Source organism: Hevea brasiliensis, chromosome 1, assembly GCF_030052815.1.
Source record: "Hevea brasiliensis isolate MT/VB/25A 57/8 chromosome 1, ASM3005281v1, whole genome shotgun sequence".
Classification (NCBI taxonomy): domain Eukaryota; kingdom Viridiplantae; phylum Streptophyta; class Magnoliopsida; order Malpighiales; family Euphorbiaceae; genus Hevea; species Hevea brasiliensis.
Window position 1 is genome coordinate 26308620 of NC_079493.1, and position 14170 is coordinate 26322789.

At 37.8% G+C, this 14170-nt stretch overlaps 1 protein-coding gene across 1 annotated transcript; it reads right to left on the reverse strand.

Moving 5' to 3' along the window:
- Positions 1–1470: 1470 nt before the first annotated feature.
- LOC131183106 (uncharacterized) lies at positions 1471–2623 on the reverse strand. The gene is made up of 2 exons (XM_058153029.1): positions 2182–2623; positions 1471–1891 (listed from the first exon to the last, which is right to left on the reverse strand). The coding sequence occupies exons 1-2, from the start codon at positions 2621–2623 to the stop codon at positions 1857–1859; spliced, it is 477 nt and encodes a 158-aa protein (XP_058009012.1). The 3' UTR covers positions 1471–1856.
- Positions 2624–14170: the final 11547 nt, after the last annotated feature.

The following is a 14170-nucleotide window of genomic DNA, read 5'->3' on the forward strand; positions in this document are numbered from 1 at the left end:
CTGAATATGATTGCTGAAATCCATAAGCTTTCAGAGATGCAGCCAATTTCGCAAACCAACATCTAGGTGCTTGCCGCAAACCGTATAGAGATTTTCGGAGTTTACAAACCTTCCCTGGTGATTGAGAAGCAAATCCAGGCGGCATCTTCATGTAAACCTCTTCCTCCAAATCACCATGTAAGAAAGCATTTTGGACATCCATCTGATGGAGTTCCCAATTCTTTGCAGCCGCAACGGCAAGAAAGGTGCGTATAGTAACCATTTTTGCTGTAGGAGCAAAAGTCTCCTGATAATCTATGCCTTCAACTTGATTATTTCCCAATATCACTAACCGCTCCTTGTATCGTTCAACACTTCTATCAGAATTGTATTTAATTTTGTATACCTACTTGCTTCTTATTGCTTTCTTCCCAAATGGTAGATTTTCAACTGTCCATCTACCATTATCCTCCAAAGCCTGGATTTCTTTTCTCATAGCCACTCTCCACCGTTCATCCTTAACTGCTTCTGCATAAGAGCTTGGTTCATGTCCTGTAGTAATGGCTGCCAAAAAACATCGGTGTTGTGCAGAGAATTTATCATAACCCACATAATGTGCTATAGAGTAAGGCGTACCTGAGGAATCAGATTGGGAAGGTGAGCATATCGAGGGGCTTATTTTGATGGCATTTGTAATATAATCCTTCAAACGAACACTAGGTTGCTTGGCCCTTTGTCCCCTACCTAGTTTCTCTTCAACAACTTCACCTCTATCCACTCCCTCACTGTTTTCATAGATCAATTCTTCCGTTTCAGGATTCACCTCATTTTCTCTACCCACACTTTTATCGTGCTCCTTTCCCAAGTTGTTCTCTAAACCATCAACTTCATCACCCAACTCCTCAACTCCATTTTTAATGAGTTCATCACCCACTGTTTTCTCATTTGCATATGGAAATTCTGTTTCAGCGAATACCACGTCTCTTGATACAAAGTATTCTTTAGTTTCCAAATCATACAATCTCCATCCCTTCTTTTCAAATGGATACCCAATAAAAACACACCTACGACTTCTACTACCAAATTTATCTTTATCCTGATTCAGATTATGCGCATAGCACAAACAATCAAAAACCTGAACGTGTTTGTAAGAAGGTACTTTCCCAAAGAGCATCTCATATGGGATTTTACCATTTAATAACATAGATGGAGTCCTATTAATCAAATACCCGGCTGCAAGTACACATTCTCCCCAAAATTATATGGGTAAATTTGCTTGGAAACGCAAGGCTCTTGCCACATTAAGAATATGGCGATGTTTTCTTTCTACTCGGCCTTTTTGTTGAGGTGTTCCTACACAGGAAGTCTGATGCAACATCCCTTGTTCATCAAAATATTCTTTCAAGAACATAAATTCACTTCCGTCATCACTTCTGACAATTTTCACATTTTTTTCAAATTGGCATTTAACCATCACAACAAATTTCTTAAGAACACAAGCTACTTCTTGTTTTCCATTCAGCAAATATATCCAAATAGCACGAGAGTAATCATCAACAATTGTTAAGAAGTAAATTGCTCCACAAGAAGTTGGGACTCTATAAGGTCCCCATAAATCACAATGTATCAATTCAAAATAACCATCAGCTTTATTGTCACTAGAAAAGAAAATCTCTCTTGTTTGCTTTGCTCTAAAACAAACTTCACAAGTTTTATTAGTTTTCCTAACTATGCTACCAGCTTCTGGAATTAACTCTACCACCTTATAAGAAGGATGACCCATTCTCTTATGCCAAAGCTCAAAAGACCCCACATCAGTTACCTTGCAAGCATGTACCGATGTCACTCCCTTGAGAAAGTACAGCCCCTCGCGTTGCTCACCCGCTCCAATCAGGTTCCTCGAATTTAGGTCCTGTATAGCACAAATTTTGTTAGTGAGTTGAATAACCAAATTTGAATCATTAAGTAGTTGTGATACAGAGATCAGATTGCAATTCAAATTTGGCACATAAAGGACTCGTTGCAATTTCAAGTCTCCTCCAAGCAACACAGTTCCTTCTTTCACCACCAAGGTCTTTTCTCCATTAGGTAACCCGACTGAGCATGGCACAATGTCACGTAATTTACTCAAAAATGCCAACATTCCTGTCATATGATGGGAAGCTCCTATGTCAATAATCCAATAAAATATCCTCTGCGTACCTGTCAGCCTCTCATTGCCACCATTCTGACAAGAATTCAACATGCCCAGCAAAGTAGCCCACTGCTCTTCATTTAATCCACTAAGACCCTTTCGATCTGAATCTGTCACAATTCCACGCCCACCATCAACTCCAGTTGCTTGTGTGGCGTTGGCACGAGCAACTCCTCCCTTGCTACGTCCTGCTCCATTGCCACGCTTTTGACCACCTCCTCGTCCAGCAGAAGTTCCACGTGGTCTATTACCCCACCATTCTGGATAACCTATTAGTTGGAAACAACTTTCAGCATCATGTCCCTCTTGGTTGCAATTAGAACAAATTGAGGATTTTTCTTTATCCCCCCCTGAATTTCGACTACCTGCTCGAATTGCAAAACTCATAGGATTGCCTCTTTCTTCCTTGGTTCGTGTCATAGTTTGCACCCGCTCTTGCTGAACAACCATAGCATAGGCATAATTCAAATTGGGCAAGGGTTTAGTGCTCAAAATATTAGAGCGCGCTGTTCCGTATCCTTCTTCATCCAAGCCCATAAAAAACTGATGATGTAACACCCCTATGTTCGGTAGTGCGTTCTACTATTCTGGTGACCAGTGTTGTCCGGACAGCTAGGATGCCTAGAACTACACTTAAATATTGGTGAGGAGACATAAAATAATGAAATACAAGAAAAGATAATACAATAAAAACAAAGAAAAAATAATAGCAATGAAATGTAAGCAAGTTAAACGAGCCGAGAACCATAGCGATGGGTGACTGCACCGAGAAGTTCTGGCGTGGACCGTTGACTAGCCCTGGACCGCGGGGAACCCTGGAAAATATTTTTAAGACTTAAATAAACGTCTATTGAAGTATAAATGTCATTAGAAATATCAAAGAAAAATTAATTAATTAGTATAAAGAAAAACGAGAAATTGAGAAAATGACAAAACTCGGTGTTATCGAAAAATCGGGAATGTAACCCGAACAAGGGCATTATGGTCATTTGACACCCCGAGTTGTCTTTTGACCTAAATGTTCATTAAAAATAAATGATATTACACTTGAAAAATATCATAAAAAACTAAAATAGTCGTACATAATCTAAATAGCAAAAGATAGGAGGAAAATGTGGAAAATTGGAAAGTTTAACATTAAAAAATACTTTTAATTCTATTAGTGCTCCACTAACACCACTAAAGTGGACCATTAAACATAATTGTGGCAGAATATGCCTTCGTCTTCCTCACTTTGCAAAACTAGCCGAAACCTTGGTGAAAGAAACCTCCATGGCCGAATTGCATGCAAGCTCCTATCCTCACTTTCAAGCCATAAATTCATGTAAGTCCCTTCCTTAAAAGTGATCTTCACACCATGGGCAGTAGATAGACAGCAAGAAAGTTAAGTTTTTGTGAGGTTTTGAAAAACTTCAAAAGTGGTAAGTGAGTGTTTTCAATTCTTGTTTCATTAAAAGTGTAACCAAGGTTGTGGGTAGTTGATTTATGGAAGAATTTTTGAAGTTTGATGTTTTAATAGAGATGTACATTTTGGTAGCCATGAAACCTCAATAAGAACAGTTTATTCTTGGATGTAAATAGTGGTTTGAATGATGATTTAAATGTTTGATTGTATTGTAGTTGAATTCCATGTGTAAGTTTTGATTTGGAAGCTTGAAAAGTGAAAATGGAAATTGATGAGTATGTGTAAACTTATGGCAGCCTCATGAAGAAGATTGAAGTGTTTGAGTTTATGACATATTGTTGAATTATGTTGTCATTGATGGTAGCATGTGTATATAAATAATTGTTTGAATTTGGACATGGAAATGAGGTATGTTCATGTGGTTGAATTGTTGTAAATGGGACTTTAATTGTTGTAAATAGGACTTTGGAAAATTCTGTATTATAGTGTGCATGTTGAGAGTGGTTACAAGCTGCCAAAATGACCAAAAATGTGAAGTAAAGTGTGTTAATGTTATGGTACAAACTAGAATAGGCATGGAAGAGTTAATTTGGTAAGTGTTGGATGTGTAATTGGTAAGGATGAACAATGTGTAATAGGGCAGTGTATGTTTTAGCTTAGAACCTTAAGTGTGTGGCTCCAATTGGTATGAGACCAATTGGAGGTGAAACTAGGCACAAAATGTGCCAACTTTCATGAAGGATGTTTACCTAAATTCTGCCTAGAAGGTGACTTGATAAATGACCAAATCCGGATTAGTGCTTTGAAAGCCTGAAAATTGACCATTTGGGCAGTAGTTAGTTTTTTGACCATAACTTACTCAAAACAGGTTCAATTGACCTGAAATTTTTACCATGAATAGTTTAAGCATATATCTACAATTCTTATGAAGACACCAAAGCCCAGAAATGGCCAGAACCAAGCCAAATAGCTTGCATAATTTCAGGTACCAAAACTGGCCAAACCAAAAGTGACCTAAAAATGACCTAAAGTTACCATTTTGGTGCATTCTGTCTAGCATTGGTAAATTAACCATAACTTGGTCTACACAACTCAGAATGACCTGAAATTTTGGCCCGCGTGCAATAAGACATAGGCCTACAATTTTGTAGTTTGGACCGAAACCCGAAAACTAAGGGAACTAGGTCATTCGACTAGGTTAAATTAGTGTACCGAAATTTAGCAAATTGCAATAAAATGCAATATACTTGAAAATGAATTTGGTAACATGTACCAACACTAAAAGGCTATAAAATGTGATATATTAGTAACATTAAACCTAATTCACCTGGAGTGCATTGAGGGTCAACATTTTAGGATAACTAAGGAAAATAATAGAATTCAATAAATTAATTATTAAGCTTTATTGTTAGAGACAGTCTAAATGAGTACTGAAACACTTCAAATTGTGTGTTTCAGTTAGCAAAGACTCAGGAAAAGGGAAGGAAACACTGAGTTAGGGCCAAGAGACATTTATTAGAGGTTTGTGCACAACAGTTACTTCTTTTGAATTTTTCAATTGAAATGAATTATGACAAATTGTCTTTTATTGTTTAAATTGTGAAAATTTGTCTTAATGATATTTGATGGATACTTATTGCTTGAAAAACATTGTAAATGGTTTGAAATCATAGCTATCATGTATATTGATTGAATTCCTCGCTAGCTTGTCTAGTGGGATGAATTGACTTTGAATTCCCTCTCTAGCTAAAGTGTTGAGGTGTGTGCCTGTTGAGGACGAATAGAATGAGTAATCATATTATTGCTAGCTAGCTATATTATTCCTCATTAGCCATCGGCTCTTGGGATGAATTGAACTTTGGAACATGATTAAGTTGTGTGTGTGATTTATTGATATTTATTGTGATATTGTGAAATGGAGTTTAAATTCTTTATGACATTCATTGTCTTTGAATTTAACTATGGTTTTAAGTATCCACTATTTATGTGACTTATGATTTATGATTTAAAGTTGTATTTTGTTAATGTTGTGCACCACTGAGACATTGGCTTAGCGATAGCTTTTCATTGCTATCGCAGGTAGACAGACTGATAGGGCAGCAGACTAGGCTGCTAGTGCTTCATTGAAAGTTCATCGGGTATATTGAGTATACCATATTTTGCATTTTGTATTGTAATGTATATTCACTGTATGTATATATTGTTCTTGGTTTTGAGCAGTTGTAACTTAAAATTGTACATTAAAATTGTACATTAAAATTACAAATTATCTTGGCTTGTAAAAATATTGTGATGTATATTTCTTTTATCTCAGTTTTGAAAGCACTGGAAAATTATTGTGGATTTGAGTTGGCAAATGTTGAGAAACATATTGTGTTGATTGAATATTGGAGTTTGGGGATTGAACAAAATATAGGAAGTGTTTTTTACACAGGTTTTTGAAGAACTGTTTTATTCAAAATACATATGGCACTCTGCCAAAATTTTTATAAAAATTATTAATACTTCAAATGTGTTATTTGGTTTCACTTCAGTTAAAAAAAAAATTTAACACCTGTCAATAGTGCTCACCACTATAAAAAGAAGTAAGAAAAGTTTTAAAATCCCTTGTAGTGTATTTAATGGGTTATTAGTAGATGAAGTTGGTAATTTATTAGATATACTACGGGATCATGTTATGCCTTACGGAGGGGTAGGGTGTGACATGTTATAAGTGGTATCAGAGCTAGTTTTTAAATTCTGTTTTCACCTGTAATTTGAATATTCTTTCTACATAGTACAACTGCTCAATATCATTGTTTGATACATACAGTACATTACATTATAAATATGCACTAACGGGAGGAAATCTCCTTATGTTATTGTTCAGGAGGTCTAAGATCCTCGAATTGATTATGGAAGAGGGTGATCGTTCAGTCGATCAATCGATAGAGGCTGAGGTACAAGGGGAAGCCCCAGCCCTACACAATGTCAGTGGATCAGCCGCACCAGCCCCTTTAGTACCGCAGTTTCTTGCTCAGTTCGCTCAGCAGATGGCTGCAATGTTCCAACAGATGGCTAGTAACATGCCTACTCAAGTCCCACTGTAGACACCAGTGGTACAATCATAGTCTTCCTCTAGGCAGTATGAAAAATTGATGAAATATGGGGCTACTGAGTTTAAGGGGACAGTAGATCCTCTAGAGGCAGAACAGTGGTTAAAGAGAATGGATAGGGTATTCAAGAAGCTACATTGTATAGAGGAGCTCAGATTTGAATATTCAGTGTCTCTACTACAGGGGGATGCATATGATTGGTGGAAAACCATTCCCCATAGTCTGGTAGAACCTTCAGTGCTAACATGGAATGATTTTCTATGAGAGTTCAGACAAAAATATGTCCATGATGCTTATGTAGACCAGAAGCTATAAGAGTTCTTAAGTCTGAAACAGGGGAGTAGATCGGTGGCTGAATATGAAAGGGAATTTTCCCGCCTGAGCCATTATGTAGTAAGTCTACTTTCTACCAGTAGGGAGAGATGTAAGAGGTTTGAAACCAGCTTGAAGCCTAGTATCAGATTACAAGTGGTCGGATTCAAACATAACAACTTCTCTGAGCTTATTTCTCAAGCACTAGAATTAGAAAGAATTGAATATGAAGCAACCCTTGAGAAAAAGAAATCAGAGAAGACAGAAAAAGAGGGAAAGTCAGTAGAATAGAGTTCCAGTGGTCCTACTGGGAAGAGAAAGAATTTTGAGAGACACAGTAGAGGTGGCAAGAAGTCTAGTAGGAGAAGATATTCGGGATAGAAATCTCCTACATCTGGTCAACAGAGTACCAGAAGTTCCTACCCTCCTCGCCACTGTGAAACTTGTGGAAGAAATCATGGTGGGGTATGCTACAAGGCCATAGGAGCCTGTTATAACTGTGGAGGCACAGGACCCTTTGCCAAGGGCTGCACCAGTGCCCGTAGAGTTGGACCACCTCCTACTACTGCAGAAGGGTCAGTTCAGAGTCCTGTCACCAGAGGTTCACAACCACCTAGCAGAGGTAGAAGCAGGGGTAGAGGTAGTCTAGCAGGCAGCCAAGGCACAGTGAACCAGTTAGAGCAAGGAAGTGCATCAGTCAGAGTCTATGCAATGAGACAGAGAGAAAAGGCTGAGACATCTGATATTGTAGCTGGTACCTTCTCAACTTTTAATCAAGATGTGTTTGTGTTATTTGATCCGGGTTCTACCCATTCCTATGTGAGTACTAGCATCATTGATTGCATAGCTGTTCCATGTATAAAAATGAACTTTGAGGTGCTAGTAATAAGTCCGCTAGCACAAGAGGTTAGGGTTAGTAGAATGTATAGGGATTGTCCTTTGGTAATCCAAGGACATATTTTTCTATCTGATCTCATTGAAATGCCCTTCAGAGATTATGATATCATCTTGGGCATGGATTGGTTAGCCAGGCATCACGCCATGATTGACTATAGGCTGAAGACAGTCACTTTTGGTCTCCCATAGTACAGTGAAGTGGTAATACACGGGGAGAGGCAGTTATTGCCATCAAACATCATTTCGGCTGTACTAGCCTGTAAAATGATCAGAAAGGGGTGTGAAGCATACTTGCCACATATGGTAGACACCCAAGTGGGGAGTCTAGCATTGAGTGACATCCTTACAGTATATGACTTTCCAGATGTGTTTCCTGATGAATTGCCAGGAGTACCTCCAGAAAGAGAGGTGCAGTTTGAAATTAATGTTATGCCTGGTATGGATCCAATCTCCATAACACCATATAGAATGGCACCAGCAGAGTTGAAGGAGTTAAAGGTACAGTTGCAAGAACTACTTGAAAGGGGCTTCATCCGCCCTAGTGTGTCACCTTGGGGAGCGCCAGTATTGTTTGTTAAGAAGAAAGATGGCACTCTCCGCTTATGTATTGATTACCGGCAGTTGAATAAGGTGACAATAAAGAACAGATATCCATTGCCTCGCATTGATAATCTGTTTGATCAGTTGAAGGGTGCAGCTATATTCTCCAAAATTGATTTGCAATCTGGTTATTATCAGTTGAAAGTGCAAGAGCAGAGTATTCCAAAAACTGCTTTCAGAACTCAATATGGCCACTATGAGTTTCTAGTAATGTCATTCGGGTTAACTAATGCTCCAGCTGCTTTTATGGATTTGATGAACACTATCTTCAGACCATATCTCGACCAATTTGTGGTGGTGTTTATTGATGATATTTTGATATATTCGAGGAATGAAGAGGAGCATGACAGACATCTGTGGATTGTACTACAGACTTTAAGGGAGAAACAGCTATACGCTAAATTGTCGAAATATGAATTTTGGCTGAAAGAAATCTCCTTTTTGGGAAATGTTGTGTCAGCTGAAGGGATCAAGGTAGATTCCAGCAAGGTAGAAGCTATCCTTAATTGGAAGCCGCCCAGGAATATCACAGAAATTCACAGTTTTCTGGGTTTAGCTGGATATTACCACCGGTTTGTGAAAGGGTTTTCTATGTTAGCTTCTCCACTGACCAAATTGCTTCGGAAAGATGTAAAATTTCAGTGGATAGATAGATGTCAGCAGAGTTTTGATGAGTTGAAGAGGTGTTTGACTGAAGCTCCAGTCCTTACTTTACCTACTTCGGGTAAAGAATACACAGTTTATAGTGATGCTTCTCACAATGGGCTAGGCTGTGTACTGATGCAAGATCAGAATGTCATTGCTTATGCATCACGCTAGCTGAAACCATATGAGAGGAACTACCCAACACATGATTTGGAGCTAGCAGCTATTGTTTTTGCTCTGAAGATCTGGAGACACTATTTGTATGGGGAGAAATGTTACATTTACACAGATCACAAGAGCTTGAAGTACTTAGGCACCCAGAAGGAATTGAATTTGAGGCAGAGGAGATGGTTAGAACTGATTAAAGATTATGATTGCTTAATAGACTATCACCGTGGAAAGCAAATGTGGTGGTCGACGCCTTTAAGTCGCAAGACTATGGCAAGTCTCGAGTTTCTCCTTTGTCCATGGTACATGAGTTGAAAGCACAAAGATGCCGCTTTGGGAGATTGATGATGAGGGATGCATAAGAGTTGCATGGCATGTACAGCCAGTGTTGATTGATCAGATCAGAATGGCTGCTTAGAATGATGATAAATATCAGAAGCTACTGAAAGAAGTCCAGCAAGGCAAGAAACCTGAATTCTCTATGAGAGATGATGGTTTACTACTACATCAGGGCAAAATGTGCATTCCTAATGATGTTTACTTGAGACAGATCATTATGAAGGAAGCACATGAGTCTCCTTTTGCTATGCATCATAGTGGAACTAAAATGTACAAAGGACTAAAAGAGCATTACTGGTGGATGGGTATGAAAAGGGATATAGCTGAATTTGTTTTCAAATGCCTAACTTGTCAGCAGGTAAAGGCAAAACATCAAGTTCCAGCTGGTTTATTACATCCATTGCCAGTACTAGAGTGGAAATGGGAACGGATAACTATGGATTTTGTGATGGGACTTCCGAGGACACATAATAGTCATGATGCAGTATGAGTTATAGTTGACAGACTGACCAAGTCTGCTCACTTTTTGCCAGTCCGGATGGACTATAGTTTGGAGAGATTGGCCAGATTATACATAAATGAGATAGTAAGGCTGCATGGAGTGCCAGTATCAATTGTATCTGACAGAGATCCTAGGTTCACTTCTAGATTCTGGGGTAGTCTTCAGAGAGCCCTAGGAACTAGATTGAACTTCAAAGACAAAGATTCCACCCATGCATGCATGGCCACCCGAGAGGGTAATTCAGATATTGGAGGATATGCTACGGGCTTGTGTGATTGAGTTTGAAGGTAGTTAGGATACACACTTATCTTTGATTGAGTTTGCTTATAACAATAGCTACCAATCAAGCATTGGGATGCCTTCATATGAAGCTTTGTATGGAAGGAAGTGCAGAACTCCCCTATGTTGGGATGAAGTAGGTGAAAAGAAGATGATTGGGCCAGAAATTGTTCAGCAGACAGAGGAAAAGATCAGATTGATCAGAGATCGACTCAAGGCTGTATCAGACCGTCAAAAGTCCTATGTTGATATGAAGAGAAGAGATATTGAATATGCAATGGGTGATAAGATATTCCTCAAAGTTTCTCCTTGGAAGAGAATTATGAGATTTGGCAGAAAGGGGAAACTGAGTCCTCGTTTCATCAGACCATTTGAGGTTCTGGAAAGAGTGGGTCCTTTGGCATATCGGTTGGCATTACCTCCAAAGCTAGAAAGGATACACAGTGTCTTCCATGTGTCCATGTTAAGGAGGTACAGATCTGACCCATCTCATGTATTATCAGTTGAAGAGATTGAGGTAAATCCAGACCTCTCATATGAGGAAGAACCCATAAAAATTCTGGCATATGAGGTGAAGCAGCTGAGGAACAAATAGATACATCTGGTTAAAGTGCTGTGGAACCATCATTCAGGCTAGGAAGCTACTTGGGAACATGAAGAGGATATGAGGAGACAACACCCACACTGCTCGTAGATCGATGCTGTGTAAAATTTCGAGATGAAATTTATTTTAAGGGGGGGGGGGGGGGGCGAATTGTAACACCCCTATGTTCGGTAGTGCGTTTCACTGTTCTGGTGACCAGTGTTGTCCGGACAGCTAGGATGCCTAGAACTACACTTAAATATTGGTGAGGAGACATAAAATAATGAAATACCAGAAAAGAAAATACAAGAAAAACAAAGGAAAAATAATAGCAATGAAATGTAACCAAGTTAAACGAGCCGAGAACCATAGCAATGGGTGACTGCACCGGGAAGTTATGGCGTAGACCATTGACTAGCCCTGGGCCACGGGGAACCCTGAAAAATATTTTTAAGACTTAAATAAACGTCTATTGAAGTATAAATGTCATTAAAAATATCAAAGAAAAATTAATTAATTAGTACAAAAAAAAATGAGAAATTGAGAAAATGATAAAACTCGATGTTACCGAAAAATCGGGAATGCAACCCGAACAGGGGTATTATGGTCATTTGACACCCCGAGTTGTCTTTTGACCTAAATGTCCATTAAAAATAAATGATATTACACTTGAAAAATGTCATGAAAAATTAAAATAGTGGTACATAATCTAAATAGCAAAAGATAGGAGGAAAATGTGGAAAATTAGAAAGTTTAATATTAAAAAATACTTTTAATTCTATTAGTGCTCCACTAACACCACTAAAGTGGACCATTAAACATAATTGTGGCAGAATATGCCTTCGTCTTCCTCACTTTGCAAAACCAGCCGAAACCTTAGTGAAAGAAACCTCCATGGCCGAATGCATGCAAGCTCCAATCCTCACTTTCAAGCCATAAATTCATGTAAGTCCCTTCCTTAAAAGTGATCCTCACACCATGGGCAGTAGATAGGCAGTAAGAAAGTTAAGTTTTGGTGAGGTTTTGAAAAACTTCAAAAGTGGTAAGTGAGTGTTTTCAATTCTTGTTTCATTAAAAGTGTAACCAAGGTTGTGGGTAGTTGATTTATGGAAGAATTTTGAAGTTTGATGTTTTAATGGAGATGTACATTTTGGTAGCCATGAAACCTCAATAAGAACAGTTTATTCTTGCATGTAAATAGTGGTTTGAATGATGATTTAAATGTTTGATTGTATTGTAGTTGAATTCCATGTGTAAGGTTTGATTTGGAAGCTTGAAAAGTGAAAATGGAAATTGATGAGTATGTGTAAACTTGTGGCAGCCTCATGAAGAAGATTGAAGTGTTTGAGTTTATGAAATATTGTTGAATTATGTTGTGATTGATGGCAGCATGTTTATATAAATAATTGTTTGAATTTGGACATAGAAATGAGGTATGTTCATGTGGTTGAATTGTTATAAATGGGACTTTAATTGTTGTAAATGGGACTTTGGAAAATTCTGTATTATAGTGTGTATGTTGAGAGTGGTTACAAGCTGCCAAAATGACCAAAAATGTGAAGTAAAGTGTGTTAATGTTATGGTACAAACCAGAATAGGCATGGAAGAGTTAATTTGGTAAGTGTTGGATGTGTAATTGGTAAGGATAAACAATATATAATAGGGCAGTGTATGTTTTGGCTTAGAACCTTAAGTGTGTGGCTCCAATTGGTATGAGACCAATTGAAGGTGAAACTAGGCACAAAATGTGCCAACTTTCATGAAGGAAGCTTACCTAAATTCTGCCTAGAAGGTGACTTGAAAAATGACCAAATCCGGATTAATGCTTTGAAAGCCTGAAAATTGACCATTTGGGCAGTAGTTAGTTTTTTTACCATAACTCACTCAAAAAAGGTTCAATTGACCTAAAATTTTTACCATGAATAGTTTAGACATATATCTACAATTCTTATGAAGACACCAAAGCCCAAAAATGGCCAGAACCAAGCCAAATAGCTTGCACAAGTTCAGGTATCAAAACTAGCCGAACCAAAAGTGATTTAAAAATGACCTAAAGTTACCATTTTGGTGCATTCTGTCCAGCATTGGTAAATTGACCATAACTTGGTCTACACAACTCAGAATGACCTGAAATTTTGCCCCGCGTGCAATAAGACATAGACCTATAAGTTTGTAGTTTGGACCGAAACCCTAAAACTGAGGGAACTAGGTCATCTGGCTAGGTCAAATTAGTGTACCGAAATCCGGCAAATTGCAATAAAATGCAATATACTTGAAAATGAATTTGGTAACATGTACCAACACTAAAAGGCTATAAAATGTGACAGATTAGTAACATTAAACCTAATTCACCTGGAGTGCATCGATGGTCAACATTTTAGAGTGACTAAGGAAAATAATAGAATTCAATAAATTAATTATTAAGCTTTATTGTTAGAGACAGTTTAAATGAGTACTGAAACACCTCAAATTGTGTGTTTCAGTTAGCAAAGACTCAGGAAAAGGAAAGGAAACACTGAGTCAGGGCCAAGAGACATTTATCGGAGGTTTGTGCACAACAGTTACTTCTTTTGAATTTTTCAATTGAAATGAATTATGACAAATTGTCTATTATTGTTTAAATTGTAAAAAATTGTCTTAATGATATTTGATGGATACTTATTGCTTGAAAAACATTGTAAATGGTTTGAAACCACAACTATCATGTATATTGATTGAATTCTTCGCTAGCTTGTCTAGTGGGATGAATTGACTTTGAATTCCCTCTTTGGCTGAAGTGTTGAGGTGTGTGCCTATTGAGGACGAATAGAATGAGTACTCATATTATTGCTAGCTAGCAATGTTATTCCTCATTAGCCATCAGATCTTGGGATGAATTGGACTTTGGAACATGATTAAGCTGTGTGTGTGATTTATTGATATTTATTGTGATATTGTGAAATGGAGTTTAAATTCTTTATGACATTCATTGTCTTTGAATTTAACTATGGTTTTAAGTATCCACTATTTATGTGACTTATGATTTATGATTTAAAGTTATATTTTATTAATGTTGTGCACCACTGAGACATTAGCTCAGTGATAGCTTTTCATTGCTATCGCAGGTAGAAGACTGACAGGGCAGCAGACTAGGCTGCTAGTGCTTCATTGAGAGTTCATCGGGTATATTGAG

Bases quoted from the DNA above. Each gene is read 5' to 3' on its own strand.
- LOC131183106 (XM_058153029.1), bottom strand. From the start codon at position 2,623: ATGGTTGTTCAGCAAGAGCGGGTGCAAACTATGACACGAACCAAGGAA. The intron at 1,892-2,181 runs GTACGCAGAGGA...TGTGCTATACAG, and splicing joins TGGCAATGAGAGGCTGACAG to GACCTAAATTCGAGGAACCT.